The sequence below is a fragment of the Hyla sarda genome, chromosome 6, assembly GCF_029499605.1.
Source record: "Hyla sarda isolate aHylSar1 chromosome 6, aHylSar1.hap1, whole genome shotgun sequence".
NCBI lineage: Eukaryota > Metazoa > Chordata > Amphibia > Anura > Hylidae > Hyla > Hyla sarda.
In genome coordinates this window covers 250,271,204-250,295,962 of record NC_079194.1, presented here as the reverse complement: position 1 = coordinate 250,295,962, position 24,759 = coordinate 250,271,204, and the positions used below count along the sequence as shown (strand labels likewise).

The 24,759-nt window shown below is 45.4% G+C and overlaps 2 protein-coding genes across 3 annotated transcripts in view; one reads left to right on the top strand and one right to left on the bottom strand.

Moving 5' to 3' along the window:
* The window catches only part of AP2A2 (adaptor related protein complex 2 subunit alpha 2), a 97,410-nt gene extending 81,790 nt beyond the window's left edge, over positions 1 to 15,620 (top strand). For both annotated transcript variants that reach the window (XM_056526908.1, XM_056526909.1), the window contains 5 exons: positions 1,357 to 1,480; positions 3,600 to 3,716; positions 3,849 to 3,918; positions 10,380 to 10,514; positions 15,443 to 15,620. In XM_056526908.1, the coding sequence (XP_056382883.1) occupies positions 1,357 to 1,480; positions 3,600 to 3,716; positions 3,849 to 3,918; positions 10,380 to 10,514; positions 15,443 to 15,520 (524 nt within the window). In that variant the 3' untranslated portion in view covers positions 15,521 to 15,620. The remainder of the gene's footprint in view (positions 1 to 1,356; positions 1,481 to 3,599; positions 3,717 to 3,848; positions 3,919 to 10,379; positions 10,515 to 15,442) is intronic.
* Positions 15,621 to 17,686: 2,066 nt separating this feature from the next.
* The window catches only part of MUC6 (mucin 6, oligomeric mucus/gel-forming), a 201,357-nt gene continuing 194,284 nt past the window's right edge, over positions 17,687 to 24,759 (bottom strand). The window contains exons 37-38 of the mRNA XM_056526906.1: positions 19,533 to 19,638; positions 17,687 to 17,980 (exon numbers count right to left, since the gene is read on the bottom strand). Of these exons, the coding sequence (XP_056382881.1) occupies positions 17,788 to 17,980; positions 19,533 to 19,638 (299 nt within the window). The 3' untranslated portion in view covers positions 17,687 to 17,787. The remainder of the gene's footprint in view (positions 17,981 to 19,532; positions 19,639 to 24,759) is intronic.

Here is a 24,759-nt window from a genome sequence, read left to right as displayed (position 1 = left end):
CGGATCCAATAGTAAAGATAATATCAACCAACTAGTATGGAGAAAAAGGGGAGTAATTTTTAAGGGTTTATGTACAGAAGAAAGACGGTGCACTCACCATACAGGTGTCAGTTAATATATAGCTTTAATCTATCTTGGTTACAGTGGTAAACTGCTTAACTGGGTGCAGAGAGACATACAGGCAGGAGCGTCTCACCAGCTGTCACCCGTTCCTGTCTGTATGTCTCTGAACCCTCTGTACCTGCCGAGTAGCACCGCCGAAAGGATTTTGTTGGCTGCTCCTGTTCGACACCAAGTTTGAGTTGAAGTGTTGAAGTATAGACTGTTCCCGGTATTAACTCATATGGCAAAGGTGAAAGAAAAAACGTTGGCGACTCACCATTTCTTCTTTCTTGGGTTTCATTACAAATACTCACATATTACAAACGTGTAACGGGATGGACGGGTCCAGGGGGGGGGTACAGTAGGCAACAGCGGCCGTTGTTTTGCACTGGTGTGGTGCGAAACAACGGCCGCTGTTGCCTACTGTACCCCCCCCCCCCCCCCCCCCCCTGGACCCGTCCATCCCATTACATGTTTGTAATTTGTGAGTATTTGTAATAAAGCCCAAGAAAGAATTGGTGAGTCGACAACGTTTTTTCTTTCACCTTTGCCATATGAGTTAATGACTGCTGCATGACGTCTGAGCACCACTGATCCTCAAAAGACAGTGTCCTACCGCACTCTTCTAAGGTATCCTTTTTGGCGTATGCAGAAGTAAGCAGTGCCGAGCTATTTTGCTTTATTGTTCCCGGTGTTACCTTCATCTATAGGGATTTTTAATAGTATGTTCACACTGAGGAAATTCAGCGAGGAATTTTCTCAGTGGATCCGTTCAGAATGGACCAGAATTGGCGCTAATATCTGCAGCAATCTTACACGGACATAAATTCCATCCCATTGGCAAACGGCGCTGCTCGTGTTCAGTCTTCCGCTGGAAACCAGTTAATTGTCATAAGTTCCACTATGTAACTTCCAGTGAGTGAACAGAGTAGTGGATTACCAATTGGCAGATAATTAAAAAGTGTCTTATTGTAAGACTGATGCTTATGGCAACCAATCACAGCTCACCGTTCATTTCAGCAAAAGCTTGTTAAGATATGAAAGATCAGCTGTGATTGGTTGTTATGGGCAACAAAGACCGATTTACTTCTAGGGAACATTCACACTTTTTGATGCTGTTAAATCCATATAAATAGTTGAACACAGCCTCCAATCTGCATCAGGTCCGGTCCTTGTGAATGGACCGTAGACTGTTTGGGATAATCCCACATACTACTGTGTGATGTTTCTTTTTTCTTTGACAACTATATCTATGTCTGAATCTCCAGTCCAAGCCTGTGGAGGCCACTATAGATGGCGGGGCCCAGTTACAGCAAGTCATCAATATAGAGTGTGTGCAAGAATTCATAGAAGTCCCTGTTCTGAGCATCCAGTTCAGGTGAGTGCTGCTGTTATATAGTGTAATTCTTCACTACTGTTTATGTCATGTCCAAGTAAACCTCCCAGAAAGTACAGTATGATGGACTTAATGCATGAAAAGCACTTTAACAACGTTCCCATAGCACCCAGTGACATCACTCATTGTTCACGCCTGCTCTGGGAAAAGAAAGCAGGAATCTGATTGGTAGCTAGGAGCAAAATTGACCTTTTCAAGGGGCAATTTTTAGGACTCGATAAGCAAAAATCTGTGGACAAAACATGACAGCAAGGCCACACTTACATCACTAGTTTCCGACACGTTTCTCATATACGTCGGCATCCTGTCAAAATGGTATGCTAACTCATATGTGGACATAAAAACACAGGCTCCCTTGACTTTAATTGCCAAAATCCAGTCAGCTAGGGACTATGTTTAGCCCAGTCTCCAAACCTTTGTGTTTGATCATAGACTCTCAGACGTGGTCTGCTGCCTTATGGTCAAAACTTGCATACCTTTGTAAAATGACCAGAGCGTTGTCAATAGCATTCAGGCCACTGAAGTCAATGGGAGGGGGAGGGGGGGGGGGGATTTATCATTGTGTGTGTGTGATCATGTATACAACTTGATTTGACTTTGTTAGGGACATTTTTACACAAAAAAAGGTAAGCACCATGATAAATGTCCCCAATATGTTCATTTATAAGTCCTCATCCTATTTTGACTTGATGCTGACGTATATGAGGAATGTGTGGGCAAATAATGATGTGAACGTGGCCTTAGTGTTTGTTGTTTGCTGTGTCCATGGGGCTGCTGTATAGCATATCTCTAAATGCTGTAAACAGAGCAGAAGCTCAGACAATATGGCTGCTTGTATAATCGGGTGCAGAAAATATAACAAAGAATTCTTCCGCCAGTAGACAAACAGATGAGCTGAAAACAGCATGTGTCATAATCTGGTAGTGTAAAAAAAAAAAAAAAATTTACTTTAAGGAAACTGAAAATGCAAGGGTGGTACTAGAAAAGAACACATGTTTTTTCCACAAAACAAATGCACTATTTTGTAATCTTAAAGGGGTACTCCGGCCCTGAGACATCTGATCCCCTATCCAAAGCATAGGGGATAAGATGTCTCGCCGCTGGGGACCCCCGCAATCTTGTATTTGCCACCCACCTGTTTGAGCTGCACACCGCGGTGCCAGCTCACAAGCAGCCGGGTGGCGACCACGGGGCCGGAGTATCGTGACGTCACCTTCCACTATGCAAGTCTATGGGCCGTAACGCCCCCTCCCATAGACATGCATAGCAGGGGTGACGTCACACGGGGGCGGACTCGTGATGTCTCGATACTCCGGCCCCGTGGTCCGGCTGTTTGTGAGCATGCACCGCGGCGTGCAGCTCAAACAGGTGGGTGGAGAGTACAAGATTGTGGTGGTCACCAGCGGCAGGACCCCTGCGGTGAGACATCTTATCCCCTATCCTTTGGATAGGGGATAAGATGTCTCAGGGCCAAAGTACCCCTTTAAAGAGTACCTGTCACTAAATAAAACTTTTAATATAGTGTTCCTTGTGTAATTAGCAGACACTTTCCCATTCACTTGCTTTTTAAAATTATCGACAATGTAATAGAAAAACAGCCACTAGGTGGCTCTGTTCGGTTTCCTGCAACAATTAATACAGCGAGTTTGGTCTCCTCCCGGCCTGGCAGGAGACCAAACTCAGGAAGTGCTTCTCTGTACTGATCTTGATTGACCGCTGCAAAGAGCCTTACTGAAACATGCATAGAGCCTGAGATCTTCCATTCATCACAGCACTGCAAACATGTGGGGGCAGAAGTGGTCCCCCAGCAGGCTTCAGTGATGTCATGCCTGCTGGTAAACGCCCACTTTTTCCTTCTGGGAGATCTGAGCAATAATAAAGGTAATATACAGAGCTTTTTAAACCTCTGAAAACCCTTTTTAAGGGTGGGAGGAGTGTTAGGGAACATAGCCTCAGTTAGTTTAGAACAGTTTATTTGGTGACAGGTACTTTTTAAATTCCTCTTGACTTAACCTGTAGCTTTTTGGTGTCAATGTAGAATTGTGCGCTCCTCTCCATGTATCCATTTACCTGTATTTTGCTATGATATATTATATTTTAGATATGGAGGCGCTTTCCAGAATTTCTCAGTCAAGCTTCCCATAACCCTCAACAAGTTCTTTCAACCCACTGAAATGGAAGCCCAAGACTTCTTCCAGCGCTGGAAGCAGCTCAGCAGGTAATTCATCAGGAAAACCACGACCCCTGGAATTTTTATCTATTCGGTCTTTGCCGTTAACCAAACTCTTCACCCATATTCTGAAGAAAGATCTGTTGCCATAGTTAGCAATTTTTCTTGTTTTATTAACAGCCCTAACCAGGAGGTCCAGAATATTTTCAAGGCAAAAAATCCAATGGATCCAGAGATCATAAAAGCAAAGGTTGGTTAACAGAAGAAAGTACATAGATTATATTTCATAGTTTTTTTTTAAGAATGTCACCAAATAAGTTTGCAGTAGCTCTACAGGAAGTTAAAATAGCATATTAAAGGGCTACTCCTGTGTAAAACCTTATTTTTTTTATATCAACTGGTGCCAGAAAGTTAAACAGATTTGTAAATTACTTCTATTAAAAAATCTTATTCCTTCCAGTACAATGACCCCCCGACCTACGATGGCCCCGACATACGATAATTTCGACATACGATGGCCTCTCAGAGGCCATCGCATGTTGAAGGCAGCATCAACATACAATGCTTTTGTATGTCGGGGCCATCGCATAAATGGCTATCCGGCAGCGCAGACTGCTTCAGCTGCCGCCGGATAGCCGTTTAAGGTGCCCCGTGTGCTCCGGTGACTGTCTCCTACCTGTCCCCGGCGCTCCAGACCATCCTCTTCAGGATCCCCTGCATCGCCGACGCTCTCCTTCGTCGTCATCACATCGCCGCGCACGTCGTCCCGTCATCCAATAGGAGCGGCGTGCGCAGCGACGTGATTACGGCGATGAAGAGCGACGATCCCAGGCAGCAGAGACTGTCCAGAGTGGTGGGGACACCCCGGGTCTGCGGGGACAGCGATGGAGGCCGACATCCAGGGCAGCAGTGACGGTCCGGAGCGGCGGGGACAGGTGAGTATAAGTTCCTATTCTTTTCATTGCTCGGATCACTCAACATACGATGGTTTCAACTAACGATGGTTCATTTGGAACGAATTACCATCGTATGTTGAGGGACCACTGTCGTATTAGCTGCTGAATACTACAGAGGACATTTTTTTCTTTTTGGAACACAGAGCTCTCTGCTGACTTCATAAGCACAGTGCTCTCTGCTGACATCTCTGTCCATTTTAAGAACTGTCCAGAGTAGGAGAAAATCCCTATAGCAAACATATGCTGCTCTGGACAGTTCCTAAAATGGGCAGAGATGTCAGTAAGAGAGCACTGTATTCCTAAAAGAAAAGAATTTATTCTTTAATATTCAGCAGCTTATAAGTACTGGAAGCATTAAGATTTTTTAGTAGAAGTAATTTAAAAATCTATTTAACTTTTTGGCACCAGTTGATTCAAAAATATTTTTTTTCTCTATCGGCTCCATTGGGGGACACAGACCATGGGTGTATGCTGCTGTCACTTGGAGGCTTGACACTATGGCAACAAGAAAAGTCGGCTCCTCCCAGCAGGATATACCCGCCCACAGGCACCTGAGGTAACCCGTTTTTAGCTTAGTATCTAAGGAGGGGGACATGGTCTGGAGTTCTCCCCAGACCAGGTCTTATGTTTTATTATTTTCCTAGGATTAGGAGACATGTTAGTGTTTTATTCCGTTTTCTTTCCTGTTTTCAGGTGGGGACTCAGGAACTGCGGCTCACTGTTTCCCCAATGTGATTGAGGGGGCACAGACACCGCGTTTATGTACAGTTAACCCCCTCTCGCCAATGGTCAGCGCCGGGGGTTGTACCCCATGGGTCCGGGTCCCCCCTACCTTCCTGCTCGCCCCGCTCGCACATGGTAGCCCGGCATGATGCAGGTGACAAATGCTGGCTGAAGACTTCAAAGGAAGACTTCATGAGGTAAGTTCTTCTGACCATAGGCTACAGGGGGTCTTTTATTAGTAAGATGGGGGCATGCAGTGGTCTTTTTACTGTGGGGACGTTCTCCCTGCATTCGGGGCAGAGATTCTGTCCTTTCAGCTGCCGGCTTCAGCTGCGACGGCACTTTCACTTCGGGCAAGCGGCCACCTCTAGCGCTCTGCCCCCTGTCAGCTGTGGGCTGCCGGCGTTATTTCCGCCCGCCTCCTTCCCCCGTCTATCTCATATACTCGGGGCCGGGAGCGGGTGCCATTACTAATGCCACATGTGTTTCTTCTCAGGCCCCGTGCGGCGTAGCTCCGCCCACCCGCCTCACAGTGCTTCTCCAGCATGAAAACTCACACTCTATCAGCGCTGTGCGCGCGCTGAGTGGGGTTATCAGGGCCAATCAGCTGTGCCCTTGATCTAGCCCGGCCCCCTGCTACTCGGGTCCGGCATATTCAGCTTGCTTGCCAGAGTTCACCTCTCGGCAGCTGCCCTGTTGGGGATATAGCCTTGACTGAGATCATTTCTTTTTTTACTATGTCCGAGCCCAGACCTGTTCCTCCATCTAAACAGATAACTGGGACCCTGGTTACTTATTACACCCGTAAGGGCTGTAACACTAAAATGTCTGGTTCTGCTGAACTCGCTTGTTCTGCCTGCACGACTGCTCCCCCAGACTCCCCTGTCATTTCTGTTCTGGATGTCCTTCCAGACCCTGTGAGTTTGGCTGTCCCTCTCCTAGTCGATATCCGACTTGGCTCAGGTCTCCCGTTCTGTAGTGAATGCCTTGGAGAGGCCCTCCCTACACCGGCCCTCCAGAGGGACCCGTTCTCCTTCAACCTATGCTGATTGCTCTCGCAAGCATAATAGTGGTGTTTCATCGGGGTCATCCCCCGGGTCTTCTGGCTGGCATGAGCGCTCCCCTCGCATGCATCGCCCCGCTGCTCCAGCAGGTAGCAGGCATCTCTCCTCCAGAGGTCGCTTCCAGGGTCGCCGCTCTGGCTCTCCAGAACTGCGTACCAGGTCAGCCTCTCCCTCATCCAGGACAGTCTCAACACGTTCCCATTCTCCTGGAGAACTTGCGGATGAAGTTTCCGATTTGGCATCTGACTCAGAGGACCGATCGGATATGTCTGACATGGTGCACTCATTGGTCTCGGTCATAAGAGACACCTTCCATCTAGAGGTCCCAGGAACGTCAGACGTAGCTCCAGAAGTTTCCTTTCATGGTGCCCAACCTCCAAGGCTGCCTCACCTCGTTCCCATTCACCCGGAGAACTTGTGGATGAGGTTTCTGATTCGGTCTCTGACTCAAAGGACTACACGGATATGCCTGATGTGGTGTACTCATTGGTTTCGGCCATAAGAGACACCTTCCAGCTAAAGGACCCAGGAATTTCGGACGTGGTCCAGAAGTTTCCTCTCATCGTGCCTGACCTCTTTCAGGGCTGCCTCACCTCGTTCCCATTCACCTGGGGAACTTGTGGATGAGGTTTCTGATTCAGCCTCCGACTCGAACGCACGGATGCCTGATGTGGTGTACTCATTGGTTCGGCCATAGGAGACACCTTCCATCTAAAGGACCCAGGAACTTCGGACGTGGCTCCAGAAGTCTCCTTTTTTCGTGCCCGACCGGCACCCAAGACCTTCAGCTCTCACGCTGAATTTTACGCCCTGCTGGTATCCACCTGGAGGAACCCTTACAAGAACTTTCAGGAAACGAAGAAGGATAAAGCGCGGTATCCCTTCGCCAAGGACCTCATTGCTTGGTGGACCTCCTCTCCAACTATGGATCTGCCGGTCTCCCGCCTCTCTAAGGCGCCTACCTGGCCGTTGGCTGATGCGGCTGCCTTCAAGGATCCAGCGGACATGAAGGTGGAGACTTTGGCAAACTTTGCCTTTGAGACAGCAGGATCTTCCTGCTTTTGCTTCGGCCTGGGTTTCAAGGGCCCTTTCTGTATGGTCTCCCTTCTCTGCCAGGGTAGTCTCCAAGATCCCTCTGGAGGATTTATTTACTCTAGCTCTCCGATGCTCAGCAGCTGGAGATTTTCTGCTTTCATGCGCAGCCACTGTGCTGCCTTTGCCACAAGCTACCTGGTAGCCACCGTCCCTCCATGTGGCTTAAAGCCTGGAATATGGTCGCCGCCTTCAGGAAGTGAGGAAACGGGCAGAAAAGAGTTCTTTATTACCTCTGGATAAGGCTCACCGAACCGCTTTCAGTCGTAAGTCCTCCTTCGGGTTCTGCAGACCTTTGGTGCCACCAAAGGGTACCCGCGCCTTCACGGGAAGAGGGCTCCCTCCTTCCGGACCTGTCCCTCCCAGAGGTCGGCTATCCGTTCTGGACGTTTTGTGGGCCCATCAGGCACCCGTAGGCCTTCCTCGGTCTGAAGGGTCGCAGTTGAGACAGCGGTTCTGAGGACCCGTGGTTTGCACCATGCTGAGGGCTCACAAGCCTTCCTCTGCAAAGATTTACCACCATAGCTGGCGGTCTTATTTCTGTTGGTGTGACACTCAGCCTTTTTCTCCGGTCGTGGTTGGCTTTCACCTCCCTTATCAGTCCCCTTTTTCCCTTGGGACTTGCACTTGGTCTTAGATGCCCTGCAAGGCCCCTCTTCTGAACCTCTCAGGGACATTTCTCTTCGCCTCCTTCCCAGGAAGGTGGCGTTCCTTATTGCTCTTCCCTCTGTTAGGAGGGTGTCAGAGCTGGCAGCTCTCTCCTGCCATTCTTACTTCCTGGTTGCATACCAGGACAAGTTGTTTTGTTTTCCGTCCAGGTCCGTCCTTCGTACCGGATATGGTTTTGGCTTTTTTATAATCTCAATGAGAACATCGTCCTACCGTCCTTTTGTCCGGCCCCTTCTCATCCCTGGAAGCGTTTGTTCCACAACCTGTTGTGGTCGTTCGACAAGACAACCTTCAGGGTGTTGGCTCATTCCACTAGTTTTTCAGGGGATCCTGCTCCCTCCGCCACGTGGCTTTGGCCTTTCAGTTCTGTAAGGCGTCGGCGTGGTCGTCTTTGCACTCTTTCTCAAGGTACTACCAGATTTATACCTTCGCATCAGTTGATGCTACTCTGGGCTGTAAGATGTTGCAGACGGTGGTGGTCCCACCGTCCACCTGTCTGATTCCTTACCCACCCATGGTCTGTGTCCCCCAATTGAGCTGATAGAGAAAAGGAGATTTTTTTATGCTTACTGTAAAATCTCTTTCTCGAAGGTTCCATTGGGGGACACAGCTCCCACCCTTTTTTCTGGTGTTCCTATTTCAGTTATCTGTCCGGTGTGTGTTCAGTTGCCTTTTCTTCTGATTGCTCGCACAGTTTGTGGTTTTCTCTTGACCTGTCTGTCTTCTCCTATTGCTCTGGGATTAAAACTGATTACCTCAGGTGCCTGTGGGTGGGTATATCCTGCTGGGAGGAGCCGACTTTTCTTGTTGCCATAGTGTCAAGTCTCCTAGTGACAGCAGCATACACCCATGGTCTGTGTCCCCCAATGGATCCTTCGAGAAAGAGATTTTACGGTAAGCATAAAAAAATCTCCTTTTTTCCACTGGAGTACCCCTTTAAGACATATAGCCACCATATTATAAATGTTGCAATTGCTGTTACTTTTTATTAAATTGATGTATAAAATATTTTAGGATTTAATGCCTGTGTATAACTGAGAAGGCATAATGTCTCGCAAGCTGGTGTAGGGAGTCTTATAGGCCAGACAATGCTTCCTGGGGAAAAATGTATTCAGAGAAGCTCTTACCCAGCCAACCAGCACCTGCTCTGTACTGACAAGGAGCTAGAACCTCTAAACAGCTTTCTGCAGAAGCGTCCTTTGTTTGGAAAAGATTCCAGTTTGGCTAATACTCTAGTCATGTTTCAAGGCTTTTAAGGAGTTCAACATTAACTTACAGCAGTGTTTCCCAACCAGGGTGCCTACAGCTGTTGCAAAACTACAACTCCCAGCATTGCTTTGAGTTGTAGTTTTGCAACAGCTGGAGGCACCCTGGTTGGGAAACCATGCCTTACAGTAAAGCTTAAAGGGGTACTCCGCCCCTAGAGATCTTATCCCCTATCCAAAGGATAGGGATTAAGATGTCAGATCGCCGCGGTGCCGCTGCTGAGGAGCGCCAGGATCCCCGCTGCGGCACTGCGCTATCATTACAGCACAGAGCAAGTTCGCTCTGTGCGTAATGACGGGCGATACAGGGGACGGAGCCGCGTGACGTCATGGCTCCACCCCTCGTGACATCACGGCCCGTCCCCTTAATGCAAGTCTATGGCAGGGGGCGTGACGACCGCCGCGCCCCCTCCCATAGACTTGTATTGAAAGGGGCGGGCCGTCACGAGGGGCGGAGCCGTGACGTAACGATGCTCCAGCCCCTGTATTGCGCGTCATTACGTGCAGAGCGAACTCGCTCTGTGCTGTAATGATGGCGTAGTGCCGCAGCGGGGATCCCGGGGATCCCCAGCAGCGGCACCGCGGCGATCTGACATCTTATCCCCTATCCTTTGGATAGGGGATAAGATGTCTATGGGCGGAGTACCCCTTTAACTCTGAAGTATATGTGCTAAGAAGTCGTCCTCAAGGAGTAAAGCTGGCCTTTTTCAAAGTAGTCTGCAAATGTTGTAGCATCCTCACAGATCCTGCAGAGGTCACTGTTTAGCTTTTGATCACAGTCTATACCCGGAACCTTTTACAACTCTGTATACTGTTCCTTTTTGTAATAGTTGTATCAAACTATTACAAACAAATTACTGTCTTTTATTCTACATATTTACACACAAAGGAAAAAATTGCATTGTCTTATTTGCAACTTTTTTTCCATTTTGTTTTTTCTAGCTTATTGGATTTGGGCCTGCCCTCTTAGAAAATGTTGACCCAAACCCGTCCAATTTCGTGGCAGCTGGAATTATTCAGGCAAAATCTCGACAAGTGGGATGTCTGCTACGCCTTGAACCAAATATACAGGCGCAGGTATGCAATATTTGTATAGCATTGACACAATTTCAATCTGTGTAACTCCTGTGGTGCAGGCTTTTTAAACAGGGATTGATCTATTAGGATAAACCCTTTTCTAAATGCAGAACCCTTGGTATTCAGTTGGGTAGCACGGTTATTGTTTGTGAATCTCTCTTTCTGGGGGAAGATAGTGGACATTCAGTGCAAAAAAGTAGTGCAGAATAGTGTGCTGTCCCCTGGAGTTTGTCACACTATGGTGGCTCTGGCTAATAGTGGATGGGGGCTCCTTTGATGTCATTATGCCCTGATAGAGCATATGAAGAAGGGTTGTCCTAATAGCACAATCTCTTTAAAGGGTACCTTTCATGAAAAAACGTTTGATATATTATAGACTAGCTGAGTACCCGGCGTTGCCCGGTTTTTCCTTCCTAATCCTTATTGAGGAGGAAAATAAACAAAGGAGGAAGCTTTTGACTTCATATCCCGTCCTCATATATTGTTGTCATATCCCGAGACCTCCTATCCCGACCTGTAATATGTGTACCAGGTATTGAAATATCTCCAGTCGTATGGAACTTATGTGGGAACATACATTTTCCATTGATTTGCACGAGACTTTAAACAAAAACCCTGACACTCACAAATGGGGGTAGTTAAGGGTTAAATTAACTATCCTATGTTTTAAGTGGACATATAAGTAACATGTGACCAAGTATTATCATAATATCTCCAGCCATTTGGAAGTTATACAGTAACATATATTTCCCATTGACTTGCATGGGACTTTAAACATAAACCCTGCCCCTGGCAAATGGGGGTGAGTAAGGGTTAAACCACCTATCCTATGTATGTTGAGAAATAAGTAACATACATACACACGTTGAGTTTTTATATATATATATATATATATATATATATATATATATATATATATTAATGTATGCATAATAACTTTACAATTGCATGTTATTAAAAAATATGCTTCTTTCTATTTAAATTTCCACTTTGAAAAAAATGACCACTAGAGGTCTCCCTACGATTCCTGGCCACAAGCCCTTTTTATAGATTTCAGACTCGTGCTGGACTCGTATACCTCAGACTGCAGCCGGGACACAGACAAGCTCAGCACTGCTCCCTGCCTGTCAATTAGACAGGCAGGAGCCTGCACTGTGCTCATAGCACAGCAGGGCACACTCCTGACTCTGCCTTACTGCATGCCCTCATTCATTTTACTCTCTGAGCTCAAATCTTTTTCTTCTCTCTTCACATGCACTTGTAAAGAGGGAGGAGAAGATTCAGAGCTGCCAGCTGAGCTTGTCTGTATCCTGCTGGAGTCCTAAATCTCAGCCAGGAGTCTGAAATCTATAAAAAGGGCTTGCGGCCAGGACTGGTAGGGAGACCTCTAGTGGTCATGTTTTGGAAGTGGAAAAATTAAATAGAAAGAAGCATATTTTTTTGAAAACATGCAATTGTAAAGTTATTCTGCATACGTTAATCTATAATATATCAAACTTTTTTTTGATGAAAGATACTCATACGCCCCCGTTTCTGAGTCCTTACGTCCTGTCCATTCCCGGCCCCCCGCCGCTAGCCGGAGGTGAGCCGGTGCCCGATACCTGCTGATATCGATCAGCAGGCATCGCGGCATATCACCCAGCGGGGTCATGATGACACCCCATATTGGCGATGGCCGCAGATCGCTGAACAATTCAGCCCAGCGATCTGCGGCGCATTCCGGGTCAATCGGATCTCCAGTGACCCGGAATTACTGGCTGATCGGGGCAGTCTCTGATGGCCCCGAACAGCCGTAGCCAGCAGGGGTGAGGTGGCACTGCTGCCACCTCACGATCGCCCTGATTTGTCGGCCGGTTTACCATCCGACCAATCGGGGCACCTGCTGCGGGTGTCACTCCCGCAACCCGCTCCGCCCCTCTTCCGGAGGACGTGAGCAGGTGCGTGAAGAGGACCCCGGGAGCTGGGGGCCCCGATCCCCGGCGTCCCTGTTGGGATCGGGGCCCCAGGAGCGGCGAGGGACTGACCTGCAGCGGCGGTGTGGATCAGCAGTTGGAGATGAGTGACAGCCTCCTGCTGTTGCTTAGCAACAGCTCCCAGCATGCAAAAAGGGCATGCTGGGAGCTGTAGTTATGCAAAAGCAGGAGGCAGACCACCACAACTCCCAGCGTTCCCTTATGGGCATGCTGGGACTTATAGTTTTGCAACAGCCGGAGACACATTTTTTCTATGGAAAAGTGTACCTTAAGCTGTTGTATAACTACAACTCCCAGCTTGCTCAATCAGCTAAAGTGCATGCTGGGAGTTGTAGTGGTGCATCTGCTGGTTGCATAACTACAACTCCCAGCATGCCCGTTGGCTGTCGGTGACTGCTGAGAGTTGTAGTTTTGCAACAGGTGAAGGCACACTGGTTGTGAAACACTGAGTTAAGTAGCAAACCAGTGTGTCTCCAGCTGTTGCAGAACTACAAGTCCCAGCATGCCCTTCCACTGTCCGTACATGCTGGGGGTTGTAGCTTTTGCAACAGCTGAAGGCACACTGGTTGCAAAACACTGAGTTTGTTACCAAACTCGGTGTTTCACAACCAGTGTGCCTCCAGTTATAGATAGACCGTACATGCTGGGAGTTGTAGTTTTGCAACAGCTGGAGGTATTTCCCCCCCCCCCCCAATGTGAACGTACAGGGTACACTCACATGGGCGGAGGGTTACAGTAAGTATCCGGCTGCAAGTTTGAGCTCCGGCAAATTTTCTGCCGCAGCTCAAACTGCCAGCGAGAAACTACTGTGAACCCCCGCCCGTGCGACTGTACCCTAAAAACACTGCACTACACTAACACAAAATAAAATAAAAAGTAAAAAACACTACATATACACATTCCCCTACTCAGCCCCCCTCCCCAATAAAAATGAAAAACGTCTGGTATGCCACTGTTTCCAAAACGGAGCCTCCAGCTGTTGCAAAACTACTCCCAGTATTGTCAGACAGCCACTGACTGTCCAGGCAAGCTGGGTGTTTTACAACAGCTGGAGGCACCCTGTTTGGGAATCACTGGCGTAGAATACCCCTATGTCCACCCCTATGCAAATCCCTAATTTAGGCCTCAAATGTGCATGGCGCTCTCTCGCTTTGGAGCCCTGTCGTATTTCAAGGCAACAGTTGAGGGCCACATATGGGGTATTTCCGTACTCGGGAGAAATTGTTACAAATTTTGGGGGGTATTTTCTGCTATTACCCTTTTTAAAAATTTAAAATGTTGGGTAAACCAAGCATTTTAGGTAAAAAAATGTTTTTGTTTTTTTTTACATTTTCAAAAGTCGTGAATCACCTGTAGGGTATTAAGGTTCACTTTACCCCTTGTTACGTTCCCCGAGGGGTCTAGTTTCCAAAATGGTATGCCATGTGTTTTTTTTTTTTTTGCTGTTCTGACACCATAGGGGCTTCATAAAGGTGACATGCCCCCCAAAAACCATTTGTCGCTCCTTCCCTTCTGAGCCCTGTACTCCGCCCGCCGAACAATTAACATAGACATATGAGGTATGTCCTTACTCGAGAGAAATTGGGTTTTAAATAAAAGTAAAAATTTTCTCCTATTTAACTCTTGTAAAAAATCAAAAATTGGGTCTACAAGAACATGCGAGTGTAAGAAATGAAGATTTTGAGTTTTCTCCTTCACTTTGCTGCTATTCCTGTGAAACACCTAAAGGGTTAAAACACTTACTGAATGTCATTTTGAATACTTTGGGGGGTGCAGTTTTTATAATGGGGTCATTTGTGGGGTATTTCTAAGATGAAGACCCTTCAAATCCACTTCAAACCTGAACTGGTCCCTGAAAAATAGTGAGTTTGAAAATTTTGTGAAAAATGTAAAAATTGCTGCTGAACTTTGAAGCCCTCTGGTGTCTTCCAAAAGTAAAAACTCATACATTTTATGATGCAAACATAAAGTAGACATATTGTATATGTGAACCAAATAAAAATTTATTTGGAATATCCATTTTCCTTACAAGCAGAGAGCTTCAAAGTTAGAAAAATGCAAAATTTTCATTTTTTTCATCAAATTTGGGGATTTTTCACCAAGAAAGGATGCAAGTTACCATAAAATGTTACCACTATGTTACCACTATGTTAAAGTAGAATATGTCACGAAAAAACTATCTCGGAATCAGAATGATATGTAAAAGCATTCCAGAGTTATTAATATTTAAAGTGACAGTGGTCAGAATTGCAAAAAAATGCTCTGGTCCTTAAAGTGTAAAATGGCCTGGTCCTTAAGGGGTTAAAGAGATTGTCCTATCAGGGCATAATGACATCAAAGTGGAAAATTAAAGGGGTACTCTGGTGGAAAACTTCTATCTGTCCATTTGATTTTTTTTTTTTTTTATAGAAGTAATATACAAATCTAAGGAATATGGATACCGCTCTCACCAGCGCCGGACACCTCTCACACCTGTGCTGCGGACTGCCGGCAACTCCTTATGCTAGAAAGGACTCCGTCCGGCACCAAGGAATGGGGTAAAAAAAAGGCTTGTCTTTATTTATTCCACTGCAGGATACATACAGATCAAGATGTCTGTATCTTGATCTGTATTTATCCTGCAGTGGAATAAATAAAGACAAGCCTTTTTTACCCCATACCTTGGTGCCGGACGGAGTTCTTTCAAAATATACAAATCTGTTTAACTTTCACGCATCAGTTGAAAAAAGTTTTCCACCCCTCTCAATAGAAAGAAGCATATTTTTTTAATAACATGCAATCGGAAAGTTATTCTGCATATATTAATCTATAATATATCAAAAATATATATTTTAATCTAATTTTTAGTAGATGCTATTAGTCTTAATTTGTTTGCCCTTTTTCCGTTCCATGTTCAGTCTTGCTTGAAACCACAAAGAATTCTTATAAACCAGATGTGTTTTCTGTCTCACGCAGATGTACCGGCTCACCATCCGCACAAGTAAAGAAGACGTTTCCCAGAGGTTATGTGACCTGCTCTCTGAGCAGTTTTAAACCCAAATCATGCTGGCCCCCAAATCCTTGTCTTTGTGATCTTCCCTTACTGCCAGGTCCTTATCATCTCAGTGAAAATAAATATTACTTACACATTGTGTATTTATTGTACTTTATATTGTGTGGGAATACAGTACAGGGTAGGTGACTACATCATGACGTCATCCAGCCTGTAGGTACTTAGCTGTATCGCATGTAGCTCCTGGGATACAATCACCACATGTTCTCTGTTCTCTTACTGTTTTAATAGGTTCAATACTGACTGTGAGGGAGATTTTTTTTTTTAAGTAGGAGGTACTTGTTTTTTTACACTTGTTCTGTAGGTTGTTTGTTATTGTACTGTAGCTACAGGACAAGTGAATTTCGCTTACCTGCAATACCAGACCTAGTCCATGGCCCAAGTGGGGCCTCTCCTTTTTTGCTAATCTCATACAACACATTTAAGTCATGTGATACATTTAGAGATGACCTATTATTTTGCTTCAAGTGTTGTCATTAAAGGAGTATTCGGATTAAAAAATGTATACCCCCCAAAATATCCCCCATGGCTGTACTTCTCTGGCCATGTACTTTTTTGCTCCAATCAGTCCAGCCTTTCTCCCGGCGTGGCGCTCCGTATTTCATGGCACTTCCTGGTTATGGTGGTGTGGAAGATGATGTAAAAATAATCATCCCCATGCTGCTCCGTGCCTCTGTTCTCCTCAACCACTCTCCTCCCTCCTGCTCTCCCCTCCCTAATAATTTCAATAGTAACGCCGCCCATGCCCCTAAACCCCCCCCCCCCCCCAATCATCTGTCTCCCCCTCCATTCCCCGGCTACAATATGAAGATTACTAACTTGTTACTAGAATATTCCTGGTAGTTACACCAGCGTAACTATCAGGGATATCATTGGACTACAGTTATCAAAAATGACCGAATGTGTATGTGCGCAGGCGTGTCTGGCGCAGGAGCTTGCCCGCTATGTAAAACTTTTGAGAATATCCCTGGTAGTTACAGCAGTGTAACTATCAGGGATATAATTGGCCTAAAGAGATCACATGTCCGGTCATGGGAAAGGATTTGTGCACCGGCTCGTGCTGATAGGCTAGAGGCATTGTGAGGCGTTTGCACAGTCCAGGGAATGACTGCTGTGCAAACGAAGATTTTATGAATATGTAAATGGTGGGAGTGATCTTGTCGTGGCTAGGGGGTCGGCATAGAGCGGGGAGGATCCTGAACAAGGTGACGTTTCGTTACCAAGATGGCCGCGGCCTTCAGCATGCACGGGGTACGAAATTCAGAACTGTGACTAGCAGCCTGGATTTTGGAAAAGTCGGGGATGAGTGGAAGTAAGACAACGGAGGTAATGGAGGTTGTTATATAACTTATTGCTGTCTTTACAATTGAATAAGAAAAGTTTGCTTCAGAGTACTCCTTTAAAGGGTTACTCCGCTCCCCAGTGTCCGGAACATTGAGTTCCGAACGCTGGGTGCGGGCTTCCGTGTTCACGCCTGCCTCCTCGTGCCGTCAAACCCTGCCCGTGACGCCACGTCCCACCCCCTCAATGCAAGTCTATGGGAGGAGGCGTGACGGCCGTCGCGCCCCTTTCCGATAGACTTTCATTGAGGGGAAGGGAAGTCTTGAGGGGGTGGGTGTGAACACAAGCCCGCACCCAGCATTTGGTGTAACTCTTTAAAGCGGAGTAATCCTTTAAAGATGTCACACAGAATACATCCACTGTCCATATGCCCAATTAGCATGTAAAGAAGGGGTTCCTATACTAGAAATGCCTATTCCTTTGAGCCATAGCAGAAGGCTAGAAGAGCAGCTCCCGTTCCGGTGGACCCAGCCCATCCTTGTATTTACATGCATTGACATTTTAATAGCTATTATGTTATATGTGGTTTTCCCGGAGTTAGCAGCTGATCACTAGGGCTTAGTGATTAACCCTTTATGGAGTAGGGTCACGTGTTGTGCAGCTGATTTTGCTACTTATTGACTTTAATAGGCAGGAAAATAAGCTGCAGCTAAATATGGCATGTGTGACCCTACCCGTAACTGTACCCACAAGTGCATTGTCTACAACATCATAACACTGGAAAGACAAACATAGTTCTCTACTGAACATGTAGGAGATCCACGTGTGTGTGTGTGTATAGGCATCACAAAGATGATACATTCCACATAAAGTAATATTTATTAGATAAAATGACAAAGAATTTATTCTGCATTGCAATCCATTGAGAGACCTCTACCAGATTATGCCGTCACAACTAATGGTTGCCTCAGGATTGTGGCTGATCCGGGCCGATGCAGGGCTGGTAGTTACAGACACATTCTGTGAAGATTCTGATTTTGATCGTGATATGAGACTTAGTTTGAGGACAGTAAAGCTCTACAGACTTTACAATAATGGAACTTCTCACTGGCATACAGCAGCTGCATCTGCCTTCAACTGACTCGAAGCCGTCATCGTACCTAAGAGACAGTAAGATCACAAGCAATGGGCATAGTAGAACTGTATATATGTAGGCCGATGTTTCCCAACCAGGGTGCCTCCAGCTGTTGCAAAACTACAACTCCCAGCATGCCCGGACAGCCAAGGGCTGTCCGGGCATGCTGGGAGTTGTAGTTTTGCAACAGCTGGAGGCACCCTGGTTGGGAAACTCTGATCTAGGAATTCTGTATATCTGTACTTTGCTACAAAATATATCCACACAGTGTATAAGTCTATCCCAAAGGCAAGAAACCTTAAAGGGGTACTCCGGTGACAAACATTTATTTATTTTTTAAATCAACTGGTGCCAGAAAGTTACAGATTTGTAAATTACTTCTATTAAAAAAAATCTTTACCCTTCCAGTTCTTTTTAGCAGCTGTATGATACAGAAGAAATTATTTTTCTTTTTAAATTTCTTTTTTGTCTTCTCCACAGTGCTCTCTGCTGACACCTGATGCCGTATCAGGAACTGTCCAGAGCAGGAGAAAATCCTCATAGCATATGATATTTTTTTTTATTTATTTATTTATTTTTTTAAGAGAACTAATTTACAAATCTGTTTAACTTTCTGGCACCAGTTAATTAAAAAAAAAAAAGTTTTCCACTGGAGTACCCCTTTAAATTCCTTTTAAAATACACTCTCTAATTGTTTCCACAAAAGTTTTTTGTTTGATAACACCCAAGGCTTTTTTGAGCATATGAACGTACATTATTACATTGGATTTTTGGTGAGAACTCTGCTTGGGGTCCATGACCAGATTATACTGCCTTTTATTCAACTTGCCATAAAGAGGTAAGCAGCCATCAGGCTAGGGCAGTGTTTCCCAACCAGGGTGCCTCCAGCTGTTGCAAAACTACAACTCCCAGCATGCACGGACAGCCGAAGGCTGGAGGCACCCTGGTTGGGAATCCCTGGGCTAGGGTATGAGACCTACAGATGACTAGTGCAGATGGCTCCGTGGTGATTATTATGTGGGGCACCAGGGCAACTTGCCATTGAGATATGACAAACATAGGCCACGTGTCTGGTGTATATGACAAAGGGGTAGATTTATACCAATGAAGACATTCTATCTATAGACGGCAGTTTTTGTATTCAAAGTACTGTGGAAAAGACGCTTTGACACACATACATATGTCTGTTTTATACTGTTTAACAATTTATCTCCTCCGAACATATGTAGAGATGAGCGAACTTACAGTAAATTCGATTCGTCACAAACTTCTCGGCTCGGCAGTTGATGACTTATCCTGCATAAATTAGTTCAGCTTTCCGGTGCTCCGGTGGGCTGGAAAAGGTGGATACAGTCCTAGGAAAGAGTCTCCTAGGTGTATCCACCTTTTCCAGCCCATCGGAGCACCTGAAAGCTGAACTAATTTATGCAGAAAAAGTCAGCAACTGCCGAGCCGAGAAGTTCGTGACGAATCGAATTTACTGTAAGTTCGCTCATCTCTAATATGTATTGAGGGGAAGAAAAATACACATCTTTCTATATTAATGGTTGCTATTGCTTTCCTTGGTTGGTTCTTACCATGATTCGGATTCGCAGAGTCCCTGACATTTGGTCAGTGGCACTTCACTGGAACAGTTATCCTTGGTGATGATATGCTTGTATTCGTGGGCGCTGCATTTGGATGCTAGAGACAAAAACGTAGGTCTGGGTAAATACAGTGTCGGTCTAAAAATGTAACTTCTATAAAAGATTATGACGTTACTATTTTTAACACATAATGGGGGGAGATTTATCAAAACCTGTCCAGAGGAAAAGTTGCTGAGTTGCCCATAGCAACCAAATCAGATCGCTTCTTTCATTTTTGAAAAGGGCCTCTGAAACATGAATGAAGCGATCTGATTGGTTGCTATGGGCAACTCAGCAACTTTTCCTCTGGACAGGTTTTGATAAATCTCCCCCATAGACTCCAGTAGCTGTATTGATATACTGATAAAACCCTTATTCACTGACCCGTAAAAAGTGTTCCTAGGGATGCTTGTTCCTGATAATTAACCCGTTTTTGCAATATGGTTCTCGTATCAGGTTTTAGTAAAAAAAAAAAAATGTCTCAAGACCGAACCGTATATACCTCTGTTCGGTTTTAAACCGTATATGGTTTGAAGACTGATGTCCGGTTGCATATGGTTTAATTTTGATAAACAAAACTGATACGGTTTTATGTTTGTACTTAAACAGTGTTCTTCTTGTTCCATTTGTGGGAAGAACTTTTGCCGCGCACTGCGCATGTGCAAACTGCAAAACCGTATTGTGCAAATTGGATGATACCGTACGCATGTACGGTTCCCATAGTCCCCATTTAAAAAAAACTTATACGGGTTGTATCCAGTTTTTCACCCGGACATAAAACCATAGTAGACTATGGTCTTGTGTACGGGATAAAACCTAAAATGATGCAAGATGTGCACAACCGGATGCTACGGTTGGCATACGGTTCTCCATGAAAAGTCTATACATACAGTTTTCTATTAAATGTCTATACGTAGGGTTTGCAATATGGCTCTATACGGGAACTGCATAAATGACATGTGAATGCAGCGTAAAAGGGCTAGTGATCAGCTGACCAGCAAGCAAAGGCTTGTGTGTTGCCTGCTTAAATCTTTTGGCAGCCAAAAAAATCATTATCCACCATACATCCCTCCTGTCTACAGTGATCCAGCACGATTGTGCGGCCCGTATCTAAGGGGCCTTAGACTGGTATTTCAATCAACCAAAATGACCATAATGAGATGTAATAAGTTACTCAGCATCTGTTTCGGTCCCAATATAAAAGGATTCATCCGTCTGTTCTGTGCATTGATACGATACAAACTTCTTTATATAGTAGGTCATTCTTGCTCCACTCAAGTCATTGCTGAGTTACTCCTAGACTGAATAACCGCTCTATACAAAACACATTTTAGGGGGCTTAGGTGTCTCTCTTTCGGGTATATTAGTGTTTTTGTTTTCCTGAAAACATAGATCAATTAGGGTATCTGAGTCTGCATGGGACACAGAGAAGATACTAAACTAGTACATGGATTGCAGGATAAAACTTACCAGGAAAGGTTAAAGGACCTTGACATGTATGGAAGACAGAGGGGATATGATAGAGACTTTCATATACATAAAGAGGATAAACATGGTAAAGGAGGAGAGGAGATTTAAAAGAAGAAAAACTACCACAAGAGGACATAGTTTTATATTAGAGGGACAAAGGTTTAAAAGTAATATCAGGAAGTATTTCTTTACTGAGAGAGTAGTGGATGCATGGAATAGCCTTCCTGTAGAAGTGGTCGCTGCAAATCCAGTGAAGGAGCTTAAACATGGATGGGATAGGGACAGGGACTCCTCATAGTATTCAGGATATTGAGCAGACTAGATGGGCCGAATGGTTCTCATCTGCTGACACTATCTTTCTATGACTCTACGGGAGTGTTTCCCAACCATGGTGCCTCCAGGTGTTGCAAAACTACAACTCCCAAAGACTCTCTGGGCATGCTGGGAGTTGTAGTTTTGCAACATCTGGAGGCACCCTGGTTGGGAAACACTGCTCTATGGCAATGCACAGTCACACAGCAGAATATCCATGTGCAGCAGACACGACTCAAACGCCGCTCGGACATGCGTAATCTCCATTCTGGAATTTCCACTTCCGCGTTAGAATTTTACACCACAGAAATAGGAAAAAAAAATATGAATAATTTTTGCTACCTGGGGTACCCCTTTAAGTCTTTCACTTGGATCCCACAGGATAACAGGATACTTTTTGTTGTTCTTCAATTTTTTTTTTCCCCCCTACTCTTTCTTCATTTATTTTATACCTGTTAGGATGGTCGGATTAGCTGGCAGCTAGCCTACTTAAAAATACAGAAAATGTAGCCATTTGTCTATAACCTCCTGCATAGTATAAGTACAGGTTAGCGCAACCTTGGCATTATGTTACATCATTAACACAGTAGGTGTTACATGTTGTTTCAAAAGCAAACTGAGTCCTGAGACATTGTTGTAACTCAAAAAAAATGTACAAGGACCATTTTGTCCTCCTTTGTTATGTTTAACTGAGTGTATTATGTTACATTGAGTTCCTCATATTTCAAGAATTTTGACAGGTTCAAAGAGAGAGTTGGCCTTTAAGAAAAAACGGTCAGCAGACTAGCCTTTTTTCTTTTCTTCTAGCACTGTAGTCAATACTTATATAGTTTATTACTCAAGAATTAGTAGTTATTGGCAAGGAATGATTCCTGGAGCAAAAATAAATTCAGTTTCACTAAGAAGGTCATAATGTGGCTACATATAATGCCCCCTGGAGACAATGTGACGTAATGGAATGCTGTGAAAGGTCAGAGTATAGTAAAAAAAAATAGTAAAGAATAGTAAAAAAAAAAAAAAAAAAAACTTGCAATACAGGACTCGCGTCCATGAAAACAGGGCAAAGTGAAGCACAGAGGTAATAGGAGCATATTGCACAGTATTATAAGTTGGCAGCATGAGCTTGAAGGCTGAAAAAAAAAATCCTGGAATACCCCTTTAAATTTGCATGTAATGGGTGTCCTGTTCAGAGATCCTGGCTTTATTGAATTTACACCCTACCAGCTGCTCAGGAAGCCACTGCTTAATCCCCTATTGGTGCCTCAATTGTCTGAGGATTAGTTTGAGTCTCCTACACTGTTTATAAGTCATCCTATCTGTGGCCCTTCTTCTCCAGTGCTATGTCGGGAGTGATGTGCTTGGTGGCGGGATGGTCCAGTGGTATTCTGCGTGGCCATTGCATGCTGGCAGCCTGCTACATCTCACCCCAGAGTATGAAGGATGATGGAGCGGCTGCTGTAAAATACCAATTCCCTGCACCTGAACCCCGGACTGGAGCAGCCCATACCTGGTTAACAGAAGACTCCTCCCATAGTGCCGCCTAATCCCCAATTATATTTTTTTGATAAGCTACACATCTCTCCAGTTATGGACATTGAGGGGGGGGGGGGGGGGGGGGATTTATCAAAACCTGTCCAGAGGAAAAGTTCCCCATAGCAACCATTCAGATCACTTCTTTCTTGTTTGAAAAGGCCTTTGAAAAATGAAAAAAGCGATCTGTTTGGTTGCTATGGGGAACCCAGCAACTTTCCCTCTGGACAGGTTTTGATAACTCTCTCCCCTTGTCTTTATTAGATTTTTTAAGGTTTTGTCATTTCTGTGCATATTGAGACAGTCTGTTGCTGCCACCAAGTTTCTATAACCAATTTTTTTCTGCATTTTAAAATAAACTCCTACACTGAGAGGATTCGGACCGAACACTAGCTCCAAGTGCATTATAATTAGTTTGGGATACTTTGCCAACAGGAGAACCCTCCCAACAGAACCTCCCACATAGGACTGCTCCCGATCCCTCTACTATTACCACTGTTCTCTTACAGGAGTTCACCATATTCTGATGTAACTACTGCTGATAGGGCTATCCTCAGTATACCTATACTAAAGTGATTCTGTTCCTAACTACTATACTTAATCCATTATAAGGGACTCACGGTACAGTCTACTCTGCCTTTATAAGGTCTCTCTACCTATACATTTACTTATTCTAGGGAAGCAGGGCAGGGTACAAAGCTGCTAATACAAAAGAATACTCTGATTGCTCCTCATGGGCACAGGGGAGGGGGGGTCCGTATGACCTCCCTACAAAGCCTGGGCATGCTCCTGATGAGGTGGTGGATGGTCTCCTGAGGGATGTCCTCCCAGACCTGGATTAAAGCATCCGCCAACTCCTGGACAGTCTGTGGTGCAACGTGGCGTTGGTGGGTGGAGCTAGAAATGATGTCCCAGAGGTACTCAATCAGATTCAGGTCTGGGTAACGGGTGGGCCAGTCCATATCATCAATGCCTTCCTCTTGCAGGATCTGCTGACACACTCCAGCCACATGAGGTCTAGCATTTTCTTTCATTAGGAGGAACCCAGGGCCAACTGCACCAGCATATGATCTTACAAGGGGTTTGAGGATCTCAACTCAGTACCTAATGGCAGTCAGGCTACCTCTTGCAAGCACATGGAGAGCTGTGCGGCCCCTCCCCCCCAAGAAATGCCACCCTACACCATAACTGACCCACCGCTAAACCGGTCATGCTGGAGGATTTTGCATTCAGCAGAACGTTCTACACGGCGTCTCCAGACTCTGTCACGTGTTCAGTGTGAACCTGCTTTCATCGGTGAAGAGCACAGGGCGCCAGTGGCTAATTTGCCAATCTTGGTGTTCTCTGGCAAATGCCAAACGTTTTGCACAGTGTTGGACTGTAAGCACAACCCCCACCTGTGGATGTCTGGCCCTCATACCACCCTCATGGAGTCTGTTTCTAACCGTTTGAGTGGACATATGCACATTTGGGGCCTGCTGGAGGTCATTTTGCAGGGCTCTGGCAGTGCTCCTCCTGCTCCACTTGCTCTTCTTTGCACAAAGGCAGAGGTAGCAGTCCACAAAGGAGGGGATCCGCGGCTGCCACTAAGCATTCTGGACAGCCCTGTGTCCCGAAAGATCTTTTCAGGACACAAGGATGTCTCGTTACCTCTTTAGGCCATGGCAGTAGATCGTGACCTCGGGGCGGTGGTCGGAACACTGAAGTGGGGCAGTACACAGACATACAGCCTCCAGGCATACACTGCATATGGCTGGAGGCTGTATGTCTGTGGGGGAACATGCTGCACCTAATGTGGGGAACTATACTGCCAACCTCATGTGGAGAGCTATACTGCACCTAATGTGGAGAACTATACTGCACCTAA